We start from the raw sequence: 15,331 nt of genomic DNA on the forward strand, positions 1-15,331 counted from the left end.
TAGTGATTCTGTTAATTTCTTAGAGTATCAGTTTCTTTGAGGACAACGTTAGCAACTCCTTAAGAGTTTTGAGCATTACATGAAATAATGCAAATAAGGCAATTACTACAATGACTAGTGCTGCACAAATGCTGGCTACTATTATTCAAGGCACACATTTTACCTTGAAGGAATATAGATGTTTGAGTTGGGGGGAGTAGTGATGAAGGCTTTTTTTTTTTTCTAATTATTTATCTATTTAAAAGGCAGAGTTAGAGAGGGAGAGACAGACAGACACACACAGAGAGAGAAAGAGATCTTCTATCCACTGGTTCATTCCCCATGTGGCCACAACAGCTGGAGCTGGGCCAGTCCAAAGCCAGGAGCCAGGAGCTTCTTCCAGGTCTCCCACGTGGGTGAAGGAGTCCAAGTACTTTAACCATCTTCTGCTGCTTTCCCAGGCACAGTGGCAGGGAGCTGGATTGGAAGTGGAACAGCCGGGACTTGAACCAGTGCCCTTATACAGTGCTGGCACTGAAGGCAGTGACTTTACCTGCTACACCACAGTGTTAGCCCCAAAGGCTTTTCTTTTTGTGCTGACCATTCACAATAACTGAAGCTCTATATGGACAGATAGTGCACCCTACTAATCCTCATACCCAGATCCCTGGGCATATAGCCTGACTTTCCTTTAGTCATTCATTTCTTTCTTTCTTTCTTTTTTTGACAGGCAGAGTGGATTGAGAGAGAGAGAGAGAGACAGAGAGAAAAGTCTTCCTTTTTTTGCCATTGGTTCACCCTCCAATGGCCGCCACGGCCGGCGCACTACAGCTGGCGCGCTGCGGCTGGCGCACCGCGGTGATCCGAAGGCAGGAGCCAGGTGCTTCTCCTGGTCTCCCATGGGGTGCAGGGGCCCAAGCACTTGGGCCATCCTCCACTGCCTTCCTGGGCCACAGCAGAGAGCTGGCCTGGAAGAGGGGCAATTGGGAAAGAATCCGGCGCCCCGACTGGGACTAGAACCCGGTGTGCCAGCGCCGCTAGGTGGAGGATTAGCCTATTGAGCCATGGCACCGGCCATCATTTCATTACACTTAACAGAAGTAGAGTATCTATTTTCATTAGCAAGAAGCAAAGCAACAAACAAACCCATCTCTAGTGTCTCCAGAAGAATTTGGCTCATGGAGGATTCAAAGCCCAACAAATGTTACCTGTTCCAAAGCCAATCCGAAGACCTCCCAGAAACTGGTTGGTTAATTTATAATGGTCCCAGACAGTGAGCTCTACACAGGCTTCCGTCAGATCTTCAGGTCTGAACCCATCATACACCATGGTGTGGTTGAAAATAGGGTTGGTGGTTTTTCCTACAGCTCTTGTTTTCTGGCGACTTTTCCTGCTTGTATCTGGAAGGATGGTACTATAAACAGAGGCATTATTGTGAACGTATTATAGTAAGAGAGTGAACATTTATGCTTTCAGTATACTTCAGCACAGCTACTACATATTAGCAGTGGAGGGGAAAAGTGCGGGAAGTTGGAGGTGGTGGTGGTGGTGTGGAGTTGGGGGGTGTGGGTGGGGGAAGCACATCCTGCTAGAAGGACTTCGGACATAGAGTCAGCCAGATTAGTTCGATTCCTGACTCTGCCATGCACTGGCTGGACATTCTCAGGAAAGTTACTTAACCTCTCAGATACCTGTTTTCTCATCTATAAAATGGGAATGGTGATGCTTGATGTCATAAGGTTGATTTATAATGAAATACAAAACGCTAGTTCAGTATCTACATTTAGTAAGTTCTTAATATGATAGCAATTGTTTGAGGACTTCTTTAGCATTTAGCATTTAGAAGCATAGTCTATTCCTGAGTACTTAAGGTATTACCTAAGGAATTAGAGCAATACATATTTTAAAACAGGAAAGGAATCCCTCCAATTAGCTAGATTTGACTTTAAGAATAAATCACACATTTTTCACAATCATGTATGTTTCATTTATTTTATATATATAATATATAGCTATCTATAATTTATATAACATATAAATTATATATATTTATATATTTATATTATATATTTTTATTATATATAATATATATAATTTATATAATAAAAAATCTTCCATCTACTGGTTGATTCCCTAAATGGCCACAATGGCCAGGACTAGGCCAGGTCAAAGCCAGGAGCCAGGAGCCTCATCCAGGTCTCCCACATGTGTGTAGGGCCCCAAGCACCTGGACCATCCTCCATTTTCTTCCTAGGCAATTGGTAGCGAATTGGATTGGAAGTGTAGCAGCCAGGACTCAAACTAGCACCCATATGGGATACCAGCCCTGCAGATTACAGTATAACCTACTGCACCACAGTGTCAGCCCCCATTTATTATAATTATTGAATAAACTTTAACCTATCACATCTCTTGTCAAGCCAAGGTCTGAGAGTCATCTTGGAATAAGAGACCAAGTTGAACTTAAAAATATTACCAGTTGACATCTATGAAGAGTATGTATAGGAAAAATCATAAATGATGTCATATATACTTAAATATAGGTCACATATTTTTAAAAAGCTACAACAGTCTTCTGGTAGAACCTATTTAGTTAAAATTAGCCATAGAGACCATAACTATCTTAAGCTCTTATAAGCTAACTCTCAGTAAGCGTTTGTTTAGCAAGTCATTTTTTAAATATCTGCAGTGTGAGACGAAGGCCCTCTAAAAGTGGGCCACAAAATAAGAGTCAAAGGGAACAAAGAGTCAAAGGAAGTCAAAGGGAACACATAGACAAGTCTAGTACCTGCTAACGCTAACCGATGGAGTAAATAAAGGGGAGAGTGATCCAACATGGGAAGTGAGATACTCAGCAGACTCATAGAATGGCAGATGTCCTAAATAGCACTCTGGCCTCAGAATCAGCCCTAAAGGCATTCGGAGCTGGCTGAAAAGCTCATGAGAGTATTTCAGGCATGGAAAGCCAAGACACTCTGGCAAAAGATCTCTGCGAGTGAGATCCCAGTGGAAAGAACAGGTCATCAAAGAAGGAGGTACCTTTCTCTGAAGGGAGGAGAGAACCTCCACTTTGACTATGACCTTGTCTAAACAAGATAAGAGTCGGAGAACTCAGAGGGCTTCCATAGCCTTGGAAACTCATGACTGGAGCATAGGGAGATTACTGATGCCATAGACAGGAGTGTCAATTGGTAAAGTCAACAACAGGAGTCACTGTGCACTTACTCCTCATGTAGGATCTCTATCCTTAATGTGCTGTACATTGAGATTTAATGCTATAACGAGTACTCAAACAATATATTTCACTTTGTGTTTCTATGGGGGTGCAAACTGTTGAAATCCTTACTTAATGCATACTAAACAGATCCTCTGTAAAAAAAAAAAAAAAAAAAAAAAAAAAAAAAAAAAAAAAAAAAAAAAAAGAAATTATCAATTCCCAACTTGACTCTCACTGGGATTAAACATGACAATAGGTCTGCTCTGATTTCATCATCATTTAAAAAAAATCATCTATTATTTTTCACTTTATGTTTCTGTGTGGGAGCAAACTGTTGAAATCCATACTTGATGTATACTAAGCTGATCTTCTGTATATTAAGATAATCGAAAATGAATCATGATGTGAATGGAAGGGGAGAGGGAGTGGGAAAGGGGAGGGTTGTGGGTGGGAGGGACGGTATGGGGGGGGAAGCCATTGTAATCCATAAGTCGTACTTTGGAAAATTATATGCATTAAATAAAAGTTTAAAAAAAAAATAAACATTTGATAATAATAATAAAAAAAAAAAAGTGGGCCACAAAATAAGTGAGATAAAGGAGAGAAGGAATTTATCTGTGTTCTACAAAGGAGCCAAGTGCTGCAACATCCTACCATTAGAAATTAGACAAATTCTTTTTTTAAAAAAGAATTACTTAAATTTTTTAAAGTTTATACTTGAAAAGCAGAAAGAGAGTAAGATCCCATGTGCTGGTTCACTTCAGGCTGAAGCCAGGGACCTCAGTCTAGGTCTCCCATATGGGTGGTAAGGACCTAAGTACTTGAGCCATCACCTGCTGCCTCCCAATACGTGCACTAGCAGGAATCTACAATCAGGAACAGAGCCAGGATTTAAATCCAAATACTCTGTCATGGGATGTGGGTGTTCCAAGTGGTGTTTTTTTGTTGTTGTTGTTGTGTTTTTTTTGTTTTTTGGTTTTTTTTTTTGACAGGCAGAGTGGACAGTGAGAGAGAGAGAGAGACAGAGAAAGGTCTTCCTTTTTGCCGTTGGTTCACCCCCCAATGGCCGCCGCGCCGGCGCATCATGCTGATCCGAAGCCAGGAGCCAGGTGCTTCTCCTGGTCTCCCATGCGGGTGCAGGGCCCAAGGACTTGGGCCATCCTCCACTGTACTCCCTGGCCACAGCAGAGAGCTGGCCTGGAAGAGGGACTACCTGGACAGAATCCAGCGCCCCAACCGGGACTAGAACCCGGTGTGCCGGCGCCGCAAAGCAGAGGATTAGCCTAGTGAGCCGCGGCGCCGGTTCCAAGTGGTGTCTTAACTGATGCACCAAATGCCTGCCCTCAATAAACTCTTTCATACTCATTATTTCCCTCAGTAACAGACATAGCTCCTAGAAGACATTATTTGAGTGTGAGGTCTCTAGTTTGATTTGTATATATGACCTCTTAGCTTTATGATTTTAAGAATAAATGAAACCTTGTGAGTTCATCTATAGACTCTTGTGATTCATGTCTCCATTGTTTCGAGTAAATTCATTTAAGCTATGACTGATGGGTTTCAGCATCAGAGAGAGAGCTGAAACCAACCAACAAAGTCCAGGCTATAGCAGCACTGAAAAAAGCAGTCATCAATGCTGTTACCATTTAACAAAAGAATTCAGATGGTTTCCCCTTAGCAGTGGTAGATCAAGGCATTCCTTCACCCAGATGTGTACTTCTCCAGTTGTAGGAAGCTTTTTACCTGTAATAAGAGAAAAATTTTACTGCTGTTCTTTTTTGGAAATACTGTATCCAAAGGAGTTAGCCCAAAAATGGTCTGGCACAGGGGTACTAGCTAGTGTTTGGTGGTATAATTCTATAAATTCTTAACTATGTCTTTCCTGGTTTGACTGAATTGACCTTGAGTAGCTCTATAAAAACAACACATATTATACATCCAAGTACAGAGTATTACATTCTTTTGGGGGTTTGCTTGGTTCAACATGAACAGATGTCAGGCATGTGAATCATCCATTTACAGTAGTATTCAAAACATCTCAATGAAATGCATATGTCTTTCAAACACGAATAGCAATATAAAGTGGTGCTGGTAGAAGGCATTTTAAACATAATTTTAGTATAAAGTAAACTAAAGGGGATGGAGTCTCTGAGCGGGGAATGAATTAGGCAGATGTACCCTAGTAGGCCAGACCTTCAAGATGAGCCCCTGGAAAATCCAGATGCTGAATGGTTTACTGATGGCAGCAGCTATCTAAAGGAAGGAGTTAGAAAGGCAGACGATAGAAGCCCAAGCATTACCACACAATACTTTAGCCCAAAAGACAGAGCTTATTGCATTGACTAGGGCTTTACAACTGGGAAAAGGCTAGCGAGTTTATATATATATGCAGATAGATAGATAGATAGATAGATAGATTCCAGATATGCTTTCCTTGTGTTGCATGCACACGCAGCAATCTGGAAAGAGAGGGGCTTAGTGACTGCAAAGAGTTGCCCTGTTAAATATGGAAAAGAGATACTGGCTCTACTTCAGGCAGTACTGGAGCCTTTAGAAGTGGCCGTCATCCGCTGCAAGGGATATCAGAAGGGAGATAATTATATTAACAAGGGAAATGCATTAGCAGTTAGAGCAGCTACACAGGAAGGTTTGGAAATGGCCCTCATACGTCAATCTGTGGAAGTAGCTAAGGAATCTCACTATACGGAGCCTGAAAATTAATGGGCTCAACAGCGAGGCTATACTAAAAAGCAAATGGATAGTGGATGCTAAATCACAGAATTAGGCTACCAATGGCCACTTAATGGAAAATTACACAGCTCTACCCATTTGGGAAGAGATGCCTTAGCACAACTGGTCTCCCGAGCTTTTGGAGGAAAGGGACCAAATATGGTCATAAAGGAAATGACTCGCTCTTGGCCTCTATGTTTACAGAATAACCCTCACCATGTAAGGCCACCTCCCCTGTTGACTCCTGTGCAAAGGAGGGGAACATAAATAGCTGAAGATTGGCAGGTTGATTTTACCAATATGCTCCCTACAAGTAATTATAGGTACCTTCTAGTCTTTATTGACACTTTTACAGAATGGATAGAAGCCTTTTTGACCCAAACGCAGAAAGCACACGAGGTGCTTAAAGCCTTGTTGAAAGACATCGTGCCACACTTTAGACTCCCACGGTCACTCCAGAGTGACAATGGACCTTCATTTATATCTAAAAGAACCCAGTAGAACCCAGCAGCTCCTGAGAAAAATGATGACCATGCAGGAGACACTGAGAATTCTGGTGACTGAAAGAGCTCTGGCTCATGAAGTGAACTCATTACATGAAATAGGCAGAGACCTCCAGACCCTGGATAGGCAGGGCCTGTACTACGCCCCTCATAAGCAGGAAGCAGTTACAGAAGAGATGATTCAATGTCCATCAACTCCCCTTAGGATTAAGGGATGGAGTCTCTGAGGGGGGAATGAAGTAGACAGACATACAGTTAAAATTGATCAGATTTGTGAACTGGAAGACCACACCCCTGTGTGACCTCATGCTCCTACCTGATGCCTTTGCCACGCCCCTGTGTGGCCTCATTCCCCTACCTGGCCACACTGGGGCGCCCACCAGCCAATCAGGTTAATTAACCACTCCCCTTTGGAGTGGGTTAAAAGCCTAGGGCACAGTATGCCCAGGCCTGCTCCTCTTCCCTGGCCTCTTGCCAGGACAGGGCTTGCTGTAGCCCTGCGCCTCTAGGGCGCATGGCCTTGGGGCCATGTGCTCTAGGCTTCCTGGCCTAGATGCTCATCCATGTGGCTGGTTCCTGGTGCTTGGTATGAACCCCTATTCACCTCTCTCCCCTAAATAAAGCTCTCACTCTCTTATGCACCTTTCTTACTAAATAAAAGCTTAAAACGTACCATGCTGCCTCATTTATCTGTGCCAGTATTTAGAATTCTTCTCTAAATACTAGGCAAGAACCCTCTCGGGCTTATTAATATCGGGGATTTGGTAATAAGCCTGTGGTGAAATCGTAAGGCACCCCAAATTCTAGTAGCGCATGTGGCACCCCAGATAGCATGTTTAGGGAACTTTAAGGGGCCACAATTTAGTGTAAATTTTAGGGGGTCTTGTCCGATTTCATATGGCGACCATGAAGGGACATAAAATATGAAATTTTTAAGGGATTTACAACTTTTAAGAAGGGATTAAGAAATTTTAAAACTAGGCAGCGTGGTGGTAGTGAACATACTGTGGCTTCTGACCCTATCTCTCTGCCTGCACCCTCTCCCTCCCCCATCTGGGTTGATGCTTCCCCTGTGCAGTGGTCCAAAGCGCCCGCCTGAGCGGGTATGTGCGCATGGCCTTCGTGGGAGAAAGGTGCGTCGCTTCCTCCGGCCCTGGTGCTGGTCGCCAGGCAGGAGTACAAAGGCCAGGCCCGTGGCCCGAGGTTGCCCCAGGCTCAGCACCAGATCTGGGCACCGTGTGCGACTTTCCCGTGCTGGGGTCCCAAGGGGAGTTTGCACTGAGCTCCTGGGGGGCCTTGCCAGCCCGGCGGGGCATACGTGGTTCGCACCAGCCCTTTGGAACATGGCCGACCTGGGCGGCTTTCCCGCACCAGGGTTCCAAAGGCAGCAGCCATTACCCAGCTTGCTCAAAGCAAGCGGAGATGGGTGTGGGGAGAGGAGCTAGTGTGGTAGTTGACCAGAGCCACCCTGCCCTGGGGGAGAAGAGCAGCTCCTCAAGCAAAAGATAAGCAAGATTATTTTTTTTCCTTCTTCCTCTTTTCTTTTGTTAGTAGCTTTTAAAAAAACAAGGCATGGGTTTTTTTGTGTTTTTTGTTTTTTTGTTTTTTTTTTTTTTTTTTTTTTTGGTTTCTGGCTTTAAGGACTTTGGTGATGTTGCTAGTGCAATGTAATAAGAAATGTAAAAGATTTACTTGGAGGAAAAACTCCTAAGGAAAACATTTCTCCTTGTTCCTGGGTCTTATACAAGTTTTCAATTGCTAATTTGAAATTGGTGAACTGGTCTGGTTGCTTAGAAACATGTTAGCATCAGGGAGGAGGAGCTTTTAAACAGGACACTCTACTTCTGTCATGGAGGGTGGAACTTCCGCCCTCACAGAAAGATGGGCAACAGACCCCGCCCCAAGTTGGTGGCCCCCATGGCCCACCACATGCTACATGCCTGATTAATAGAGCAATATATGCATTAAGCTCTATATAGGCATAGTAGATCAAAGATGTCAGATTATTGTTTAAGGTAGATGATCAGAGATATAACTGGGCTAAGCTTAGCCCTATTTACCTCCTGTCTCCCCAGGTTACAAAGCAATTTAACTGTGGGTAGTTCTACATCTGCTCCTTTGGAGACTCCCTGAAAGATCTACACTTAATAATTGGAAGACCCTTCGACTAGATGGGATTAAGGAATTATAACTAATACAATGTATCCATGTAAAATGCTTAAGAATAATTAAGCTCTGGAAGAGCTCTGTTTTTATTTCCTCAGGTCCTACAGAGAGACTGTAAAGCAGTGTAGCTCTGCATGCATTCTTATAGAGTTACTTCTAAGGGTACAGTTAAAAATTTGCTATGGGATCGCAAATCCCCTTTGGGCTAGATGGTAATGTTAACATCTTAAATTTTAAAGTGATCATATAGGCGGGATTAAGTGTTAGAGTGATCATGTCAATAGGATTAAGTGTTTATTACTACTACTAATAAAGTTAAAAAGAAGTAAATGCTCCAACATGGGAAGCAGTCTGTACAGCAGACTCATAGAGTGGCAATGGCTTTGAGTAGCACTCGGTGACCTCAGGATCAGCCCTAAAGGCATTCTGGTCTGGCTGGAAAGCGCACAAGAGCATTTCAGGCGTGGAAAGCCAGGACACTCGTGCAGAAAGTGTCTCTACGTGGAGAACCTCCCTGGGTGTGACCCCAGTGGAAAAGAGTGGCCGTCAAAGGATGGACTTTTCTCCAGAGGGAGGAGAAAACTTCCACTTGCTTATGGCCTGTCTGAATACTGATGGAATTTGTGGAACTCGGAAGGCTTCCATGGCCTAGGCAGCTCATGTCAAGAGCCTCGGGTGATCACTGATGTCACACGTAAGAGTGTTAATTGTTAAATTAACAACAGGAGTCACTGTGTACTAACTTCCCATGTAGGACCTCTGTTCTCAAATGAGCTACAGTATCAACTTTGATGGAAAAACTTAATCCCAAAGATTTGCTTTGCTCTATTGTGTGATAGTATGCATCGTAAGTTCTAGTCATGTCTAAGTGTCAGACTCCATTGCTTGTTTTTAGGGATTTATTTAAGGTTTAGTAAGTGCCTCAAGTGGGAAATCTTGCATACATGTCTCTGTGAAATTCCTATCTAGTATGTTTTAACATAGGGTCAGATATTTAAAGGTAGCCGAGGAGATTTCTGAGAATGGCAAAGTTCTATGGACTTTGGACCCCAAGATTTGGATTCCAGGTTTTTGTGTATAGCTTTAAAGATGCCCTGATGCAGTCTCCGTGCTGAAAAGGGTAGCTGCAAAAGTTGTTCCAGAGAACTAAGGAGCTTCTAAATAAAAGCTCCGTTTTTGGGAATTGCTGATGACAGGGTTCTATGGAACTTGGAGTCCAAGATTTGGATTCCAAACTTTTGTATATAGCTTTAAAGAGGCCCTGACGCAGACTCCGTACTAAAAAGGGTAGATACAAGAGTTATGGATTCCAGGATCTGGATTCTAAGCCTGTGTTTGCTTAAAAGCCTCTGAAACAGACACTGTGCTGGACAGGGGAGCTACAAAGGTGTTCCAAGGAATCAAGGAGTTTTTAGGAGTTTTTAACAAAAACTCCAACATTAGTAATTCCTGAGCAAGCCATTCAAAGATCCTCTTCAGATCAGTTTCAGCATAAATAAAAGGGACCTTACCAGGTGCTAGTGAGCACGACTACCTCTGTGAAATTAGGATTAAACTCCAACCTCTTAAGTCTTCGCAGGTGAATATGAAAGACATGCCTGACTGTTCCTATAAGCCAATCAGAAACCATAAGTACTTCAAAGCAAAAAGGATAAGTAAAACTTTTGCCTTTGTCTCCTTAAGGCAAGCATGCTGTACCTGCCTTCCTTGATTAACTCTTAAGAACCGTTATTGAGGATTAAGATACCTAATGATTTCTTCTATTATTCTCTATACTCAAGCTAAATGGGTTTATAATCTACATAAGGGTGGCCTACCATTACCCACTATCTGGGAATCTGTAAGATACGTTGTTTTTATCTAAAGGGGCACCCCACTTACAATTGGTCTTGTTCCAGTTTTGCTTATACTAATTAACAACTTATGTTTCAGAATTCAACTTCTGGGAATAACTGACCACACAGGGGACACAGACCTTGGCAATGACCGAGACTGCCCCAGCTCACAAAGCAAATTTATTAGAATAGGCAGAGACCTCCAGACCCTGGATAGGCAGGGCCTGCACTACGCCCCTCATAAGCAGGAAGCAGTTACAGAAGAGATGATTCAACGTCCATCAACTTCCCTTAGGATTAAGGGATGGAGTCTCTGAGGGGGGAATGAAGTAGACAGACATACAGTTAAAATTGATCAGATTTGTGAACTGGAAGACCACGCCCCTGTGTGACCTCATGCTCCTACCTGATGCCTTTGCCACGCCCCTGTGTGGCCTCATTCCCCTACCTGGCCACACTGGGGTACCCACCAGCCAATCAGGTTAATTAACCACTCCCCTTTGGAGTGGGTTAAAAGCCTAGGGCACAGTGTGCCCAGGCCTGCTCCTCTTCCCTGGCCTCTTGCCAGGACAGGGCTTGCTGTAGCCCTGCGCCTCCAGGGCACATGGCCTTGGGGCCATGTGCTCTAGGCTTCCTGGCCTAGATGCTCATCCATGTGGCTGGTTCCTGGTTCCTGGTTCCTAGGTGTATGAACCCCTATTCACCTCTCTCCCCCTAAATAAAGCTCTCACTCTCTTATGCACCTTTCTTACTAAATAAAAGCTTAAAACGTACCATGCTGCCTCATTTATCTGTGCCTGTATTTAGAATTCTTCTCTAAATACTAGGCAAGAACCCTCTCGGGCTTATTAATATTGGGGATTTGGTAATAAGCCTGTGGTGAAATCGCAAGGCACCCCAAATTCTAGTAGCGCATGTGGCACCCCAGATAGCATTTTTAGGGAACTTTAAGGGGCCACAATTTAGTGTAAATTTTAGGGGGGTCTTTTCCGATTTCACCCTCTTCTTATTTAAAGTGGCTACACATTTTGTAGGAATATTGAATATACATACCTAATAGTTAATACTGTGGACAGGGAACTACTAAGAAACTGGCTTAGTCTGAAGTGGTTCTCTAGGTTGGGTGTATATGGACAAAGGAATGTTACCCAGATTTTTCTGGTTGGGTTAGCCCAATCAGTCAACCAAATGATATTTAATTAGCATATATTATATATTCATTCTGTGCTAGAAATTGATTTGATACCAAAGGAATGCAAGAAATAATCTATGCCCTTTTGGGAAATATTTATAGTTAAAATCATAAATATTTGTAGTTAAAACCATAAAAATGTAAAATTGAGTGAAATGTCAAGTATTACTGCAGTATTCTGGAAGATGATATAATCAGTGAAGGTTAATAAAATCAGGAAAGTTTCATGGAGGAGATGAATTCATCTAAGACTTGCATAGGTTGAGGAGAAAAGAAAGCCATTCTAGGGTAGAAACACTACATGAGCAGAAACTCAGACAAGGTGGAACCCATCACAACACAGGCTCCCAACCCCCACCACCATCTTAACACCAAAAGATAGTGGGGAAAATGGGAACTGGAGTTGGCAGAATGGCTGTATGTTGGCCATAAATGATAGGATACAAATTACTTGCAAAGGAATCTGCCTTTTAGGAAGACCCAGCAGTCAAAAGATGGCAGCAATTTGGTATCAAGATATGCTTTGCTTGCCCTCTGATTTTTTAAAAAAATTAAATTAGAATGCCTATCTCTAGTTCAGTCACCGCCCTTATCATATATCATTTCTTCCATCTCACCTAGTTTCACTGCCTATTTACTAAAACTATTTGAGTTGGCAACTCTGATTTCAGCCATAATGTTCATACAGATCTTTAGGAGAATAATCTGGGGAACTTGCTTGAGAAACGGGGGTGAGAGGTGACAGGCATTAATTCTCTGATTCCTTAACTGGGCTGAAGAAGGTCTGATGCCAAGGATGCACTTAGTAATCTTAACAAAAAGTGTTATCTCCAGATGAGACACTGAGAGAAGAAGATCAGTGAGCTCTAACTTCTTAGGGACTATTAATATGCTCAAATTGTGATTATAAGGAAGGCTATTTACACTGTGCAGATCCAGAATTTGGAGAATGAGGTGAAAATGAAAACAGGCTTATAAACAAGAGAGGGGGAGAGGAGGGAGGGAGAGAGAGAGAGAGAAAGAAACTTCTCATAGAATGGTGGTTACCAGGAACTGGGGGAAGGAAAAGGAAGAGTTGTTTAATGAGTAGAGAGTTTCAGATTTTCAAGATTAAAAACTTGTAGGGATCCATTTCACAACAATGTGAAAATACTTAACACTACTACACTTATTAAGGTACTTAAAAAATTTATGTATTTTTTACCAAAGTAAAAAAATGAAAATTTTCTAGTTTACAACTATGAATAGATTTGTTGGGTCTACACAATTACCAACTTAAGTTTGTTTAGGACTTCACCTCTGAAAATATTATAGAACCCAAAATAAATCCTTGGAGAGAAGAGGGGTAAGGAAAGGCATGGGTCTGGATGGAGAATCATTACATACCGGGGATTGGCTCAGGAACATACTGGAGGGCTAGCTTCATCTCACCTCTGTTTTCTGTTTCAAGGGCAATGGGAGCAGTCTGAAAAATGAAAGGATGTCATCAGGAGTGAGACACACTTGTTTTCCTGCTTGTTGGTGTTAAGGATCACATCTGTCTCTTTTTTGAGACTACATCATTCATGAGTGCCCCGGATTAAAATCTCCCTCTGCATCAGGTTTAGACAGTTTCTTTTTTTTTTTTTTTTTTTGGCAGAGTGGACAGTGAGAGAGAGACAGAGAGAAAGGTTTTCCTTTTGCCGTTGGTTCACCCTCCAACGGCCGCTGCGGCTGGAGCACCGCGCTGATCCGATGGCAGGAGCCAGGTGCTTCTCCTGGTTTCCCATGGGGTGCAGGGCCCAAGGACTTGGGCCATCCTCCTCTGCACTCCCTGGCCACAGCAGAGAGCTGGCCTGGAAGAGGGGCAACTGGGACTAGAACCTGGTGTGCCGGCACTGCAAGGCGGAGGATTAGCCTAGTGAGCCGCGGCGCCGGCCTAGACAGTTTCCTTTATATCCAGAAAAGCTATGCTGTATGCCTTGGAAAACCTTGCAAAATATCCAGAAATCATTCAAGGTCTTTAGTATCAAAGACGATGGAGAAATCAGAATTGCTTTCTTAGACTAAAAGAAGTATTCTGGGATGCTTTAATTTTTATGTCTGTTACTCATCCTAACAGGCACATTAAACAATTTATTTTTATTCTCTATCTTTGAAGGAGTATGGGAAATAATGTGGGAAGAGAAGCAAAAAAGAAAAAGTCAAAGCTTACATTTTCAAAGCTGCCATTAACCTGATTATTTTAGAGCAAATTCATACAACTCTGTAAGAGTAACAATGACTGCTCACAATTTTAAAATGTATATCTGTTATGTTCACTTATAAAAGAGATGATTTTATTTTCATATTCTAGTTCTTTAGAGCCTTATTTCCTTTTTAAATATTCATTTATTTGACTGGCAAAGTGACAGAGAGAGAAGGACCAAAAGATCTTTCATCCACTGGTTCACTTCCTAAATGCCTACCACAGCTGGGGCTGGGCCAGGCCAAAGTTAGAAGCCAGGAACCCCAAATGGGTCTCTCATCATCTGCTGCCTCCCAGGCACATTAGCAGGAAGCTGGATTAGAAGCTCTGAGTAGCCAGAACTTCAACCAGACACTTCACAAGGAACGTGGGAGTCCCAGCTGGTGGCTTAACCTACTGTACCACAGTACTCATCCTCCTAGAGTCTTATTTCTTAAACATGGGCACACACCAGAAATACACTGGGAGCCAGTTAAAAAACAAGGTGCTTTGGACATCTTCGGAGGAATTCAAATCCAGTAGGTTTTAGACAGGGTTAGAAACCACTGTTTTGAGTTATCTTGATGCAACACTTGAGGATTAATTCTCTAGTAGAACTGTTTAATTGTGTGGATATTAAATAACGGTTTGTATTGTTTGTATTTAGCACTTCCAGCTATGATGGACTAGCTTGAGCCACATTAATCCTCACACTGAAAACAACAACAAAACAAATTGAAACAAACTCAGCTGGAAGGTGCTAAAATTTATAAAGACAATTATAAAAGTTTATAAAAATTACAAAGATTCAAGTGAACAAGATCTTAGAGCCTGATATTCCTCTGTGCTTTTTATTTTGAGGCAGTAGCTGCTTTTTAAATAGGGACAAACTGACAGCATAAAAAGCCTGGCAGAATGATAGTGGTAAGCTAAGCAGGGCTTTTAGCAATCTCATGAGGCTGGGAGGCAAAAATTAGTCCATGGCCAGCCAAAGAGCAATAACACTGGAAAAATACCCTAGGCCTGTGACTCTCAAGATACAGTCTCCAGGAGCCAGTGCTATGGCACAGAGGATTGAGCTACCACCTACAGCATTGACACCCTATATGAGCGCTGGTTTGAGTCCCAGCTGCTCCACTTCTGATCCACCTCCTTGCTAATGTGCCTTGGAAAGCAATGGAAGATGGCACAAGTACTTGGGTTGAGGCCACCCACATGGGAGATCCAGACAGAGTTCCAGGCTCCTGGCTTCAGTCTGGCCCAGCCTGGACCACTGTAGCCATTTGGGGAATGAATCAGTAGATGGAAGATCTGTGTCGTATATGTGTGTGTCTTCCTTTCTCTATCACTGCCTTTTGAATAAAATAAATAAATCTTTAAAAAATACATATGGTTCCCAGGCCAGGAGCCCTGAGGATCTGTTAAAGAAGCATATTCTTGGGCTCACATCTTAATAAATCAGAAAATTTGGGAATAGGGGGTCCAGAATCTGTGTTTTAATAA

At 42.6% G+C, this 15,331-nt stretch overlaps 1 protein-coding gene across 26 annotated transcripts in view; it reads right to left on the bottom strand.

Annotated features, from left to right (window-relative positions):
* SYTL2 (synaptotagmin like 2) overlaps positions 1-15,331 on the bottom strand; it is a 131,613-nt gene that overhangs the window by 1,659 nt on the left and 114,623 nt on the right. For all 26 annotated transcript variants that reach the window (XM_051821084.2, XM_070076382.1, XM_051821075.2 and 23 more), the window contains 3 exons: positions 13,009-13,087; positions 4,840-4,939; positions 1,188-1,393 (listed from right to left, as the gene is read on the bottom strand). In XM_051821084.2, coding sequence (XP_051677044.1) covers positions 1,188-1,393; positions 4,840-4,939; positions 13,009-13,087 — 385 coding nt within the window. The remainder of the gene's footprint in view (positions 1-1,187; positions 1,394-4,839; positions 4,940-13,008; positions 13,088-15,331) is intronic.

The sequence above is a fragment of the Oryctolagus cuniculus genome, chromosome 1 (genome assembly GCF_964237555.1).
Source record: "Oryctolagus cuniculus chromosome 1, mOryCun1.1, whole genome shotgun sequence".
In the NCBI taxonomy this organism is placed as follows: Eukaryota; Metazoa; Chordata; class Mammalia; order Lagomorpha; family Leporidae; genus Oryctolagus; species Oryctolagus cuniculus.